This window comes from Arvicola amphibius, chromosome 5 (assembly GCF_903992535.2).
Source record: "Arvicola amphibius chromosome 5, mArvAmp1.2, whole genome shotgun sequence".
NCBI classification, from domain to species: Eukaryota; Metazoa; Chordata; class Mammalia; order Rodentia; family Cricetidae; genus Arvicola; species Arvicola amphibius.
Window position 1 is genome coordinate 1,804,316 of NC_052051.1, and position 16,110 is coordinate 1,820,425.

General features: G+C 46.7%; 1 protein-coding gene across 4 annotated transcripts in view; it reads right to left on the minus strand.

Annotated features, from left to right (window-relative positions):
- Positions 1–16,110, minus strand: part of Osbpl2 (oxysterol binding protein like 2) — a 43,143-nt gene that overhangs the window by 24,216 nt on the left and 2,817 nt on the right. For 2 of the 4 annotated variants that reach the window (XM_038330012.1, XM_038330009.1), the window contains exon 3: positions 1,541–1,673. In XM_038330012.1, coding sequence (XP_038185940.1) covers positions 1,541–1,577 — 37 coding nt within the window. In that variant the 5' untranslated portion in view covers positions 1,578–1,673. Of the gene's footprint in view, positions 1–1,540; positions 1,674–3,892; positions 4,072–5,678; positions 5,778–16,110 lie in introns of those variants that run through there. The other 2 variants (XM_038330010.1, XM_038330011.1) reach the window with 2 other exon arrangements.

Here is a 16,110-nt window from a genome sequence, read left to right on the forward strand (position 1 = left end):
CACCATCCATCGTGGTCTGCTGGGATAGTGGGGATCATCTGAACATCAATAAGGTTGAAGCCATCTTTGGGGAATATCAAGACAAACTTAACCAAAATCTCAGGGGTGTTTGGAGTAGTAGATGCTACACTGAGCCCCTGGGTGAGAAGGAACTTCTAGGGGACCTGTGGGCAAGGAGACATCTGAGGTGGTCTCTCCGTGGCAGGCATGGCCTCCCAGGTACGGCTGGATGCCTGCCTGGGGACTCCTCCTCTGAGGACCACAGATGCTGTTCCACAGCAAGCTCCACCTGCAGGCACACACCAAGGGGGAGCAGAACCAGTGAGTTCCAGCCATGACATAATGAAATGATTCCACTGAGCTCCGGAAATGGCAAGGAGCTCAGCGTCCCCTCTGGGGATCAGGAAGTCCACCACGGCTATCGGCCAGGAACGGGGCTGGGCAGGGAATGACTACCCACACCTAGATGCTCTAGAATGGAGGTTCTAACAAGCAGGGGGTAGGGAGGAAACTCTGGTGGGGCTGTAACTGGGGAGCCACTGCAATACTTCAAAGCCGCTGCTGTTTGTGTACCTAAGGCCAAGGACAAGAAATGGAACACACAAGCCTTGAAGTCCCGTTCCATGGGCAGTAAGAAGTCCTTCACAGACAACAAAACACATTCTGAATATGGACCTTAAGGGACAGCAAAGTCGGTAACTGAAATGTTAAGGAATGGACAGCTGTGACTGAAGAGTCTACAGACCCCTGGGGGACCCAGTTCTGCCAGTACCAAGAGGAAGAGGTGGTTCTCCTCTGCCCCACCACCAACACTACCCAGGCACAATGGTGCAGACTCCACTTACAATCGTCACTTGAGATTGCTACTGTGAGGGCAGGGAAGTTATTCATGTCAGAGTATGTGTGCTGTGTATGCCTGTGTGCACAGGTACAGATATAGTTAGGACAAATGAGGGTGTCACATGGCTTCCTCTATTGCTCTTCATTTGGTCTTCTGGGACAGGGTCTCTCACTGAGCATGAAACTCAACATTTTCCAGCTAGACTGGCAGACCAGCAAGCTCCAGAAATCTTCCCATTTCTGTGTGGGCCCCTCTCCAGAATTGGGGTTACAGGCATATATAACCAAGCCATGCCTAGCCCTGCCCCCCTTTTTTGAGTCTCATCATATAACTCTGGTGGTTCTTGCTATGTAGACCAGGCTGGCCTTGAACTCACAGAGATCCATCTGCCTCTGCCTCCCGAATGCTGGGATTAAAGGCGTGTGCCACCACCGCCAGGCCTTATATTTTTGCCCACAAACCACAGGGAGGTTCTTCCAAAGAGTCCAGCCCCCACTGCTCTTTAATTGGTCTCTTAAGGTCCAGTCAAGGTTGCTCTCGTGAGAGAAGACATCTTTGTCTCTCTAAAAAGCTAATGTCAGGTCTCATCTAGCACACCCGCTGGCCTTGCTGTGCTGAGCAAGGCCAAATCCCACACTCTAGATCCCAGATTCCCACACAAGATGTGGTCTCTGGGTCATGTCTCTCGTAGCTGCTCACCTGTGACGGCATCAAAGAACTCTTCCTCCCCGTTCATCCTTCAGTGACCAGGTATCACTGTTTTGGGGTTTGGTCTTCCTACTGAATCATATCTGATCTATATTTATGTAGAAGCTGTGTGGATACTGGAAATCTGAGGAAGAAATATTTCAGAATGAACTCAGTTACTACAAAGTCTATGCTTTGCAAACATTTATTTCGACTTTTTGGGTTTTGTTTGTTTAAGACAGGGTCTCTGGCTGGCCTTGAACTGTCATATAGACCAAAACTAACCTAGAACCCAAAGATCCTCCCGTCTCTGCCTCAAGGGCTAGGATTAAAGGTGTGTACCACCATGCTCAGCTAAACAATTATTCTTGAAATTGATCCAACTAATCTCCATAAGGGCCAGGTGTATTGGCACAGTCTTTAATCCCAGCACTCCCCAGGAAGAGGCAGTAGATTTCTGTGAGTTCAAGGCCCACCTGGTCTACAAAGGGAGTTCCAGGTCAGCCAGGACTACACCATGAGAACCTTTCTCAAAAAAAAAAAAAAAAAAAAAAAAAGAAGAAGAAGAAGAAGAAGAAGAAGAGAACTCATGTCTAAGGAAAAAAATATGAATTATAACAAATATACTCTTCAAGCATCAGGAATGAAAGGATGAACGCCTAATAAAAAGATGAAAAAGAAATCTGACCTTCTGGCACATACCTATAATCCTAGAGCAAACTGAGCAGGAGGATTAAAAGTTCAAGGCCTATGACCAATCAGACGGCTCAGCACTGATATGAGGGAAAAACTAACTCCGGCCAGTTTCCTCTGACCTTGCACATCCCCGCCTGCCCCTCTCCCCCATACACAATACATAAATAAACAAGCAAAACACAAAATAAAAAGTAATTTAAAAAGAGGTCAAAGGCTAGGACCAGGGAGACTGCAAAGTGGTTAGCACACAGCAAGCAGACTGGAGCCCAGAAGCCCAGCTCCACATATGTAAATGTGGCAAGGCCGGCTGCCTGCAATTGCAGCTTCAAAGGTGGAGACCTGAAACAAACTGACAAGCAAATTCTGGGTTTGATTCAGGGATCCTAAGGTGGAAGAGCAACTGAGGAATATTCCAGACATCAGTTTCTAGATTCCACATTCATGTACACACATACACACACTTAAGTGAACCCATCCCCCCAAATAAAAGTTCAAGGCTAGCTTAAGCAATTTAGTGAGATTTTTGTCTCACAATAAAAAGTAAGAAGGCCTTTGCGATAGCTCAGCAGGTAAGAATACTTGCTACCAGGCCTAAGCTGAACTTAATTCCTGGGACCCAAATGGTAAAGAGAGAAACAACCCCCCCAGGTTATCTTCTGAGATCTCCACACGAATGCCATAGCACTCACCCATGTACAAAATGTTAAAAAAATAAAAGTTAAAAAAAAGAGGGCTGAAAAATGTAGCTCAGTAGTAGAGTACTTGCCTAATGTGCAAGGTCCTAGGTTTGTCTTCAGTAGTGTAAAAAGGATTTTTTTTCTAGTAACAACCAATGACTAATACACAAACAATTAACTGATCATTAATTTTAAGCTTTATACGTGTGTGTGTATTTTAAAAGATTTATTATGCATACAGTGTTCTGCCTGTGTGTATGCCTGCAGGCCAGAAGAGGGCACCAGATCTCATTACAGATGGTTGTGAGCCACCATGTGGTTGCTGGGCATTGAACTCAGGACCTCTGGAAGAATAGCCAGTGCTCTCATCGGCTGAGCCATCTCTCCAGCCCCTATTTTCAGTTATATTTTAAAGCCGGGCAGTAGTGGCACATGCCTTTGATCCCAGGCAGATCTCTGTGAGTTCAAGGCCAGCCTGGTCTACAAAGCAAGTTCCAGGACAGCCAGAGAAACACACACACACACACACACACACACACACACACACACATATATTTCATATATATAGTTATAATATACAGTTTACATATTATATAAAACATAATATAGTTTTTATATAATTATAAATATTTACAGTTATTCATGAAAATGACAAAATATTAATTTAGGAAGACATGTGGGCAGTTAGAGCATTTCAAGAGAGCCCCACCAATATTCAAAGGTGGGGCTCTGCACACCTCAGGAGGCTCCACGGTGAGTCCTGAAGATTGTCAAAATATTAGCTTCTCATCTACTTCAAGCCAACTGTTCCATCCTTTGTGGTGCTGGAGACAGAAACCAGGGCCTCACACAGTTTGGTGAATATTCCACTATGAGTTACATCTCTAGCCGCAACACTAATTTTCCAAGCCAGAATTAAGACAACTATATAACTTAGTTCTATTACATAACCAAAAGAAGCTTCCATTTTCTCAAAATTATTTTAGCTTACCTATTTTAGAACTCCTATGTAATAATTTCTCCTGTCAGGAAGAACTGTTTTGTTTTGAGACAGACTTTCTCTATGCAGCTCTGGTTGGCCTCAAATTTACAGAGATCCACCAGCCTTTGCCTCTGGAGTACTGAGAGTAAGTCTGTCACCACAGCCAGCCCAAGAACAGCATTGTAAAACAGTGAAGGAAAAATTCACCCCATAGCCAGGCTTCCACGCATGCACACCTTTAATCTCAGCACTCTGGGGCAGAGGCAAAAGCGTCTCCAGAGTTCAAGGCCAGTAGGGTTACTCGATGACTACAAAACAAACAGCAACAACAACCTTCAAACTGTTTCAAAAGGTTTAATTTTTTTTTCTGAACATAAGTAGAGCGCTACATGTAACTTCCCAAGTCTCTGCCTGTGAAGCCTGACTGACTGACAAGGAAAGTCCAAGTGAGAAGTAAGTCCTTTGCCCTTGGGGCGGCCCACACAGTATTCGAGACAACACCCACCCATCTCTGAAGCTTTACATAATTATAGGCAGCTAAGCGTCTAATCACCAACCAGCGGGCATTCAGCACCCCACCCCCCATGCTCCCTTTTCTTTGCTCCCTTCCCAACAGGAGACACCTGTGAAACAACACGAGGAAGCAGCCATAGTCCATGCTTGGCTCTGTCCCTGTGGTTGTCTCTAATGTTTAGGAGTGCAGAGCCGGTCATCAACTGCCTACAGCTGCAGGAGGAAGGTCAACTCTCTGGAGAACAGCTAAGGCCAGGGTGGGCACCATCTGTCCATTCTGTCCTGCAGGTAAGACAGCCAAATAGGCAGGGATGTGCTGTGTCTGTCCCTCCAAGATGGATTTCTACAGGCTGACTGGGCTGGAACAAATAAATTATCAATATCTTTCTGGAGGGCATCGGTTCCCAGTGACAGGCACACCTGCCGTAGCAGTGACCTCACCAGACACGGACACCATTCACTGCATTCCACTATAAACAGACTACTCTGCAGTGTCACTACAACAGCAAAGATGAGACAAACTACAAACAACAGACTTGCCAAACACACTGATGCCCAAGTTCCTAAAGACACTACAAAGAGGTGACTGGTCACCTGAAGCCAATGAATTATTTTGAAAACAAGGAAAGAGGGGCTAAGGATGTGGCTCGCCTGATAAAGTGAGTATCTAACATGCTGGAAGCCCTGGGCTTGATCCCCAGTACCATGTAAACCCTAACCCTAACCCTGTAATCTCAGCATTCCAGAGATGAAGGATCAAGAATTCAAGACTGTCCTCAGTTCCAGCCCAGGATCCATGAGACCCGGTCTCAAATCAAACAAAAAGAGTAAAACTGCTTCTTAGCCTTTGGCTGAGATCAAATGTGTCCATCAAAGCAGTAACAAAGAGTCTGTGTATTCAGGGGAAAAAACACATGGCCAACTAAAGCCATCCTGCTGAGAAAATCTTGCCAAAACGCAGCCCAGCATCTGGCTTCATCTACCAACTTAAGGAAGTGCTCAGAAAAGGATTGTGCTAGACACTGTGGGAGCCCAAACAGCAACACTCAGACTCTGAAACCTTCCAGGCCAGAGACAGTTTCTCCAGTAAACAAGTCACAGGAAAGAAAGAGACAGTGGTAGAGGACAGACATTATCCCTGCTGAGCAGTGATTCTTTGGCAGTACATGCCATGCACAAAGGAAGGCATGAGTTAACACACATGCTGAACTATATAAGGCTATATTCTCATCTCAACCTTATACCTCAAATACATACATTTTATTACATATAAATCACTCACTTCAAAAGCCACCTTGAAGCCTGGTGTGGCAGCATATACCCATAACCCCAGCAGTCCCGAGGTGCAAGCAGGAAGATTAGGAAATCAAGGTTATCTGACCTATAAAAAAAAAAAAAGCAAGTCAGATGCCAGCCTCGGTTACATTGATACTTGTCTCAAAAAACCACAAACGAACAAGTAAAAAGCTATGGCCTAGCATTTCTAAAACCTGAGGTCAATCCTTAGTACCCGAGGGGAGAGCTACCTTTAAAAAGAGACGAATGAGCAGAGCAGCAGTAGAGCACTTGGGAGGCAGCGGCAGGTGCATCTCTGAGTTCAAGGCCAGCTGGTCTACAAAGTGTAGACAAGGAGAGTCAAGGTTACCCAGAGAAACTCTTGTTTTGAAAAACAAAAAGCAGAAAAACAACAAAAGAAAAAGACACAAATGGCTGGCAGGCAGTGGTGGAGCAAAGTTTGAGACCAGCCTGGTCTATAGGATGAAGTTAGTTCAAGGACACAGAAAAACCCTGTCTCAGAAAGAGATTAAAAAAAAGAGAGAGAGACACAAATGGAGGCCAGACAGTGGGGCATGCCTTTAAGCCCTGAATTCAAGCATTTGGGAAGCAAAGGCAGGCATCTCTGGAAGTTGGAGCCAGCTTAGTTTACAGAGCAAATTCTAGGACAGCTAGGACTACAGAGCTGTAGCTAGGACTACTCATAAAACAAAACATCAAAAGAGACACTGATGGGACCTGGAGAGATGATGGCTCCGAGGTTAACAGCGGTTATCGCTCTTGCAGAGGACCAGGGTTCAGTTCTTGGCACTCACATGGTAGCTCTTAACTGTCTATAACTTCAGTTCCACGGGACCCAATCCTCTTTTGAACTCTGTAGGCTCCTGCGTGCATGCAGTGCACATATATACACTCAAGAACATACACATAAAGTAATTTTAATAAAAAAGATACTAATATCATGCCTGAAGCCAGATTCAAACAAGGCTGTACAGAGCTCAGGACCTGGGAGATGCCGTGCGATCACTGGACATGAGGATCGGGTGCCTGTGTAAGGAGTCATGGTGACGGCATCGCAGTCTAGAGCTGTGCAGACGTGCATGGGAATCAGGTAGCATCCCAGTAGGTGTCCCCAGCAGGACAGGCCTGGACACAGGTACCCGAGAGCACACGTGCACTTTCCTACTGTGTGTGTAAAGCTCTGTGATAAAAAGCTGCTGCAGGCCGGCCTGCTCTTTTTACATGCTTTCCAATCTAAAGCAAATTACAGAAAATCATTGTAACAAGGGCATAAAACGTGAGGTCAGACACAAGCTTGCTGGCTACTGAGACACTGTGGTCCCTTTAGCCTATGTCCCTGCCACAAGCACCCTGGTGTCCAACTACAATCAAGAACCCATCTTGGGCCAGGTGGGGCATATGCCTTTAATCCTAGCACTCGGAGGCGAGGTAGGTGGTTCTCTCTGAGTTCAAGACCAGCCTGGTCTGTGGAGTGAGTTCCAGGACAGACAGGGCTACAAGCAGAAACCTATCTCAAAAAAAACAAAACGACAAAGAAGAACCCATCCTGGAAAGTCTTTTTACAAGACTCCAAAGGTCAAGGACCCAGTCTTCCCAAGCATCCTCAGGATGTCTCACAACTCTAAGTAAAACCATGAACCTCAAGTTAACTCCCAGCATGGGTGCAGGTCGCCCTGAGGAGACAGAGTTGCTCAAGGGCCTGAGAAGATTGCTGTACTGTCAGGCCAAACCTGGTACCAGACCAATAGCTACCAGAAGCGGGGCTTCAGAGATGGCCACGCAGTGCTCTCAGGGAACTCTCCCAATGGACCTCTCTACAGCTGACATGGAGATCTGCAGGAAGACGAGGCTGTGAACCACAAGGCACCCAGGTGCCCAGCAGTTCAGATGCTCACAGGGTGGAAAAGCATTACCCTGGTCAGTCCTCAGACTTTCTGCAAGTCTGCCCCATCTCCAGGGTCTGAACCAAAACATGGGTCTACACATCTGTAACCTACAGGCTCTGTGTTTTATCAGTTTAGCAGAACACCCCAAGAGAATACAAAGCTGTATTTGGGAACTGAGCCTCTTCTGTTAAAGGAAACTAAGTCTGGCTTTCTGAACAGAACACACCCACTGTGGAGAGTCGGAGTGTTGCAGATGCAGAGACAAACTATCTTGGATTATTGCTCTTCCCCTTAATTGCCACTAACTGCTCACCTTATTGTTTGACCTAACACCTCTTTAACTACCAGAGAAACCCTGTCTCGAAAAACCAAAAAAAAAAAAAAAAAAAAAGTTCATAACTATCAGGCAAATGTCTGGAATGTGTTCTCAGCAGACTGCTGGCTTCCACCAACCAAAAGCTAAGAGCATCACCAGACAGCAACACCATACCTACAACCTACAGCAGACAGCAATACCGTACCTACAGCCTGCAGCAGAAGAGTCCAAGAGGGCTGTGGGTTATTTTGTTTTCTATTTATGTGTTCCCATGTGTATATAGGGAAGAGAGGGTGCATGTGCCAGAGGCACAGGTAGAGGTCAGAGGACAACTTGTGGAGCTGTTTCTTGTTTCCAGCATGTGGGATGGAACCCAGGTCAACAGGCTTGGCAACAAGAGCTCTTTCTTACCCAATGAGAAACTCCCTGGCCCACGAGCTGTGTTTTGTGTTGTCACAGCGCTCTGCCAAAGCTGAGCTCACACATAGAGCAGATGGAAAGGTATACCTTACTGCCTGGGCAACAGGCCTACAGGTTCTCCTACTCTCAGAACCAACCCACCAGGACTGCTTCAGGAAGGCCTCTGTGGCTCTCATTTCTTTAATCCATGCTGTCTGGTCAGGTATTTTACTCTCTGACGTCTACAGAAAACCCAGGAAGTTAGCTCCAGCTGGGCATCATTTTGGCCTTCCGCCTTCTCCACAAATAACCCCAGACTGGGGGCAGGGCTCTCCCTCCATCTGGTACCCAAGCACTCATCACTGTAGACCCTCCCCAACCTGGGACACCCCACAATTCTGCTACCCATTAAGTGCCCACCTGTTTCAAAAAGAGCCCCTTCCAGGCTCTCTCTTTGCTGTCGTCCATCTTATGAGGACCTGACCCAATCAGGCCCAAAATGCTCCACCTCTTCCACAAATTCTTCTACTTTACTCTTACAATGTGTCTTTAGGTTATTTACAAAAACAGACCTAGAGCTAGATATGCTGGCACAGACATATTATCCCAGAGCACAGGAGACAAGCGAGAGGATCTGGAGCTCCAGGGCAGCCTTGTCTACACATTGAGACCTTTTTTCAAACAAACAGGAAAGAAGGAGAGGGAGGGAAGGGGAGATCTAGATGTTTGGACAGTGAGTTATTAGAACAACCAGGGACTATCACTGTCAACTTGCTGGAAAATCTAATCAGGGGAAACCTCTGCTGTTAAAACAAGTGGGGCAAGCTAGAAAGGCTCTCTACAAAGCACAGCATGCGTGAGCAAGTCAAACATGCTAAAGCCACTTTTTCTCACATACCTGCAATCTCAGCATATGAGAGGTGGAGACAGGAGGATGGAGAATTCAAGGCCAGCCTGGGCACAGGAGACCCTATCTCAAAAAAAAAAAAAAAAAAAAAAATTTGTGAAATAAACACAGGCTGCAGGAACTCTCTCACTAGTTTCTGCAGAAGAATGTTAGTCTCCAACACCTCAACCCTGCATGACAGTCAGGAAGCTTACAGATGTTACTGAAGGACTCGCCCTGTCCTAAGAGACCACGCAGCAGGATCACAGAGCAGGAGTCCTCAGTGAGAAGTCTCACAAGTGCCTAAGCTGAGGCCCAATGTACCATTCCAGTTTCTCTCAAGGGTAGGTAAGGACACAGGAGTCTAGAGAAATGTAAGAGATACCCCAAAGAGAAAGAGTAGCCATGGGCACCATGCTCCTGATAGCACCTCTCATCCCAAGACCCCCACAGCCACAGCATTTCCTGTCAAAGCTGACAGATAAACTCGGGCAATGGGCAAAGCAAAACAGAACTCATGAGGCCAAGTCAGGCACCACCACATCCTCAGAGTCAAGCCTTCCTCAACATGGAGTCAGTGACCCAGCACCAACTATCTGGTTGTGTCCCCCAGGTGGGCCTGTGGGACCCCAGATGCATGACATGAACGAGGAGTCACTCAGGAGCACTGTGAAGAGAACACACTCTGCGATGGCCAAAACTGCTCTGCAGGAACACAAGGCAACTTCCTGGACTGAGTTGGAGGATGAGAAAGCTAAGTCAGAGACAAAATTGGCTCCACAATCTGAACACATAGCTACACCAGAAGCCCTCTGCACAGCCTAGTGAGGGTCTCCCTTTCCCCTGCAGCACGGCTACCTTAGGGGCACAATGCTTCTTGGTTATGCTGTCTTCTTGTCACCTCCTCTTCAGTACCGCTGTCTTCACCTGTCCCTGGGTGTCCTCTCACAACACCCAGCAAGCCACCGTGCTTCAGAGAAGGCGGAGGTACATGAAGGAGGGAGTGGTCAACATGATTCCAGACACCAAGTAATCCAAACAGCCTGGTAAGGCAGCGTGGCCCAAGGGCCTCACGGGATAAACCACTGACTGACAAGGAGGAAACAGCTGGAGACTTTTAGCCCCATAAATCTAGGCCTATGCTGGGACAGCAGCAGCACAGCCTAGCTCAGATCAATACCACAGCCAATTCCCTAAGAGCAAGCAGGAGGAGACAGAGGAGGAGACCGTCCATGCCCGTCTCATCTTCTTTCCAGACCACCTTGCGGTTCTCAGGGCACATCTTTGCCAACACTAATGAAAGAGCAGGTCTGAAGAGCTCTGTCACAGTACAAGTGTAGTGGTTATTTCTTTTCTTTTTACAAATTTTGGATAAATTTAAAATCACAAAAACAATCCCTACTCCTTTGGGGAAAGCAGCAAGAATGGCTGGCTGGCTTTGGCCTTGCCTGCAGTCATCATGATGAGAGCGCACGGGTCACGCAACCTTAGCTTTAAGCACAGGCAATCTTGAGGAAGGAAGCAGAAGTGACCTTTACCGACCAATGGCTCCTTATCCTTTAGTCAAACACAGTTAACCCCAGCTGTACAAGAAGTGCCACTATAGGCAAGACAAATGGGCTTCTCCTTCCCTGCATGTCAGAGCATCAGCTTTCTGCAGGCTCCCAAGATGTGTGGTTTCCTGCCAGGCGCTACACAATCCATCCCACAGTAAAACATAACCATTCTTAGAGCTGGGTGAGTGACAGCTGACTTCAGCCTCCAGTCTCCACCCAGCGAGCAGCAAGAGCAACTCCTGTTAGTGTACACCTGCTGAGCAAATTTTGCAGCCACAGAGGACTCTTGAGTTTATTGGGAATTCACATAGGAAATGGGAAGTGTCTAGGTCCTGAGAAAGGCAAGGAAAGCAACAGCACTAATCGCCTGCTGTTCCCATTCTCCACATCAGCAGGGTGGCCCTCAACTACAGGCCAAAAAGATGCTGAGCAGCCACGGGGGGGGGGGGGGGGGGGGGGAGAGTAGGGGGGGAACAGGAAGGCTGTCACCTCTAAGGGGAGCCTGAAGCCCACTACTCATGATGGATTCCTTCCTTCACTAGATCACACTTGATATCAAAGCAAGCACCAAAAACATACCACACACTTCAAGAACATTATCTTATAATCCAGCACAACGTATTTCAAGCACATTCAAGATTACTTCAATGCTTTTGTACAAAAATGTTTGTTTTAGTCATCATTATCCTACGACAGGAAAGAACTGTTCAAAAGCTGCTCAAGAATGGGTGGAAAAGTTGTAGGTGGGTCTCCCCACAGATTATGTCTGCCACTGAGACAGCAGACTCAGACAAGTGGTCAAGCCTCTGCTACTGTGGCTGCTGCTCCTCCCAACACACACCACCACCACCTTGCTGATCATCTGCTGGTGAAAACACAGCTTTGGCAAGAGCCAGAAAAGGGAGCTGCTGCAGAACCAAATGGATGGCCCCTGATCACCCTGAGCGAGTCCTCACTGCACTCAGTCTGCTCCCAGACGACTCTGACGTCCTCTCTGGCCAGCTTCCTCTTCCTCTCCAGGCCCTTCCTCATCATCTTGCTCAACCTCACTCTGCAGTCCCCTAACCAAACTGGTTTTACTGTGCTGAGAAATTTGTCACGATAAAACCAAACCTACCCAGGTCACTCCCAAGATTCTTCCTGAGCACTGGGGGAAGGGCAAGCAGCTATTAAGACCAAGGTCAGAGAATCACAAACCCTGATCCTCCTGCAAAAGACAAAAGAATTTAAAAAAAAAAAAAAAGAAAGAAAAGAAAAAGGGAAAAAAAGCTGTTAAATTCAGTGTCTACTCAGCTATTGATGAGGTGATCAAAGGTCCCTGATCCAAAAAAGGGGTCTGCCGGGCGGTGGTGGCGCACGCCTTTAATCCCAGCACTCAGGAGGCAGAGGCAGGCAGACCTCTGAGTTGGAGGCCAGCCTGGTTTACAAGAGCTAGTTCCAGGACAGGCTCTAGAAACTACAGGGAAACCCTGTCTCGAAAAAAAACAAAAAAAAACAACAACAACAAAAAAAGGGGGGGTCTGATGCAGATGCAATCTCTGGAATTCTGGGAATCCAGAGTTTACAGGTTTGGGACTGAACCAGAATCCATGCTCTCTCTCACAAGTGCCCCAGGTTTGCTGATGATGAACCAGGACCATTTCCCTCTACCCTTCTGGCCTAAAACCTCCTGGTTGCACGTAACTATTAAATCTAGAGTGCGGTTTTGTTACGCATTACTGGGAGAGACCAGCAATGGGACTGAGCATATGTAGGGGTGAGGTACACCCAGATCTGGCCCAAGTCTGTTGACAGTTTCTGGGGTGGCCTCACTTATGACACCTACTTTCATCACTAATGGGGTCCCCGACCCTGTTTTTAAAGCACTGTCACTTCCTGTTAAGAGGAAGCAGCACAGATGCTGGGTTGCAGCTGCTCCTTTCTACACAGCCTTTAGCCAGCCTGTATTCATCTGCCAGGTGTGCCACTGTGGCTCCCCTGCTACAGCTGCCTCTACAGATTCCAGAGCAGACCCAGCACAGCTTCCCAGCAGATATCTTGCTCTCCATGAATATCTGTCCCCACCCCAAGAATGCCAGCATTCACCAATGCAGGTGCTCACTAGGCATCTTTCTAAACCAGCAGTCCAGCCCTTCTGAGAAACTTGCACAAAGACACAAGCCAAGAGCCCTTGGGACACTACCTACCTGCTATACTTTAGCACAGGGTCAGGCACTGTCAGCCCCAACAGGTAAACATCCCACACTCTCACCCAGCCCTACTCTGCACAGGCCAAGAGTTCAGAGAGTGTTTCTCAAAATTAACCAGGTATTCTTAAGGGTGAGCGGGGGGTGGGGGGGTGGGGGTGGAGGAGAACAGGAGAAAATAAGCAAAGAAAAGACACAAGCAGTCAGCAGCAGCACACACAGCCACTCCCTGGAGTCAGTCCTCCAGGTTCGCCACCACAACTGCGCCAACTAAAAGACATGGTGCTTGGAGGCTCAGCCAAGTGGCCCCACTTTCTTTCCTTAATTTGGAAAGAATGGGAAGTGTCAACAAAGTTCAGGGGTACATTACTGTGAGCCACATGATCATGTTTATAAGCAAGGGTCATAAGCTAGGACTGAGCCAATAGTCTTACAGGGCCATAGCATCAGCAGTAGAAATATGCTAGCAAACATTGTAACAAGTCAAAACTTAGACAACACAGATACAAATTCAGGACTAAACCTGGAAACCAAAACCATTATCAAACTAGAGCCTGGACTATTAACTCTTATGATTGAAGTCTGCTTTGTTTGGCTTGGTTGTTTTTGTCCGCCCCTTCCCCCCAAGTCAGAGTTTCTTTATGTAGCCTTAGTTGTACTTGAACTCACTCTGTAGACCAGGTTTACCTCAACCTCACAGAGATCTGCATGACTCTGCCTCCCGAGTACTGGGATTAAAGGTGATTAAAGTATTTTTCAAATCTTATTTATGTATATCGGTGTTTTGTCTGTGCTCCACACATATGAGTTACAGGCAGTTGTGAGCCTCCACGCGGGTGCTAGGAGTTGAACCTGGGTCCTCTGGAAGAGCAATTAGCACTCTTAACCACTAAACCATCTCTCCAGCCCGGAAGTATTTTTAAAATGTATCTGTTTATTCTAGGGTAACACACACACAACAATGCACAGGAAAGGCCCACAGACAACTCTGTGGAGTCAGTTTTGCCATCCCACTTTACCAGGGTCCCAGGAAATGTACTCAGGTTCTCAGGCTCCCTGGCAAATGCTTTTATCCCCTCAGCCATCTCATTGGCCCCATGACTGAAGCACTTAACAATTATGTTCAAATACTGACCTGTTTCAATCAAACTGAATGTTATACGAAGTTTGGGACTAAACCCTGAACTGGCCAACTAGTGCTAAGCAGTACATCAGATGTCAACATCCAAATGGAAGCAGGTGATGACCAGGAGACATTGCCTTACACCCACAGTGCCCGCAGCAAGTCACAGTAAACATGCCCAGGGGTTGGAGAGATGGCTCAGGGGTTAAGAGCATTGCCTGCTCTTCCAAAGGTTCAATTCCCGGCAACCACACGGTGGCTCACAACCATCTGTAATTAGGTCTGGTGCCCTCTTCTGGCCCGCAGACATACACAATATTGTATACATAACAAATAAATATTTTAAAAAAACATTTCTCAAGGTAGAAACTTATTTTAAAAAAAACAAAAAAACACATGCCCTCAAGTGTCCAGGGTGTTTTTATAAGTAAAACATGCGCTTGATGGCCTTCATTTCTCAGCAATGCATTCTACCAGAGCACGGACCTGCCTGGCCAAGGTTCTCTGGACTCCCCGCACTGTACTTGTGTTATGTGTAGTGCCACTCCTATGTGTCTTTCTCACCCTGCAGGGGGAGGAGCCAAGGTGCCCTACTGCACCTACATACATATGGCTATATTTTACCTATATTCTTCTCAGTTAACGCATTTTTCAGGCAAAGCACAGAAGGTAAGAAGAAACAGTGAGTGCTCCTAGCTAGGGAACAGCCAGGACCCAGGCCGCTACCTCAAGCCTTCCCCTCTCCTCGCCACAGGTCAACTACAGTGAGGGCTGTCACAGAACTTCAACCCAGAGGCATCTGTCCCCATACCTGATACAACAAAGATGAAGAAGGCAAAGCTGTCCAGAGGAGTATCAGAGAAATCATTTTCAAGATGCAGTAAACTTCATTTTAGGCAGCATAGAGAATTAAAATGCAACAAAAATGTTCTGATCAAAAAAAACAGAAATAGCAGGGCCCAGAGAGACAGTGGTTAAGGGTTCTTGCTGCTCTCCGGGAGTTCTATTTCCAGCCATCACTGGTAGCCCTCTCCCGTCCTTCCACTGGTACCGCTGAAATGTACAATCTGTGTGTGTGTAACATTAAACAAACAAAGAAAAAAGGAAAGAAAGCTGGGCAGTGGTGGTGCACACCTTTAATTCCAGCACTCAGGAGGCAGAGGCAGGCAGATCTCCATGAGTTTGAGGCCAGCCTGGTCTACAAGAGCTAGTTCCAGGACAGTCAGGACTACACAGAGAAACCCTGTCTCAAAAAACAAACAAATCCTAAGTGAAAATCCCACGAGGTTTCTGATATTTGTTTTGTTTTGACACGGGAACTTACTCTGTAGCCCGAGTTGCCTAGACTCTCAGTCCTCCTAATTCAGCCTTCTAAGTGCTGGGATTATAAAAACCTTAATATTGAAAGTTAGGCTAAGCATGGTGGAGCACAACTTTAATCCCAGCACTCAGGAGACAGAGCCAGGTGGATCTCTGTGAGTTTGAGGTCTGCCTGGTCTACACAGTGTTGTGGGATATTTGATCACACTGTACAAAGAAATGTCTCTGTTTTATCTTACCTGCCTAAGGCACCTTTTGATTGGTTTAATAAAGAGCTGAATAGCCAACTATCTAGGCAGGAGAGGATATGTGAGACTTCCAGGGAGAAAGAAGAACTTGGGGAAGAATCTACGTGGCAGGAGATTCACCAGCAGGATGCACAGGAAGTCAGACATACGGTATGAGGTAACGAGTCATATAGCAGAACGTAGATTAATATAAATAGGTTAATTTAAGTTTTAAGAGCTAGCTGGGAACAAGTCTGAGATAAGGCCAAGATTTCATAATAAGTCAGTCTCTTCGTCATTATTTGGAAGCTAGTGGTCAAAAGAAAGTCTGAATACAACACTATGAGTTCTAGGACAGTCAGGACAATGTGGAGAGACCCTGTCTCAAAAATAACCTCCCCCAAAACATGTGTGTTGTATGTTGAAAGTGAGGATGGAGTTCTGTTTAAGAATGTGAATTTAACAATGCATAGTGGCATATGCCTTTAATCTCAGCACTCAAACAACAGCAACAAATCC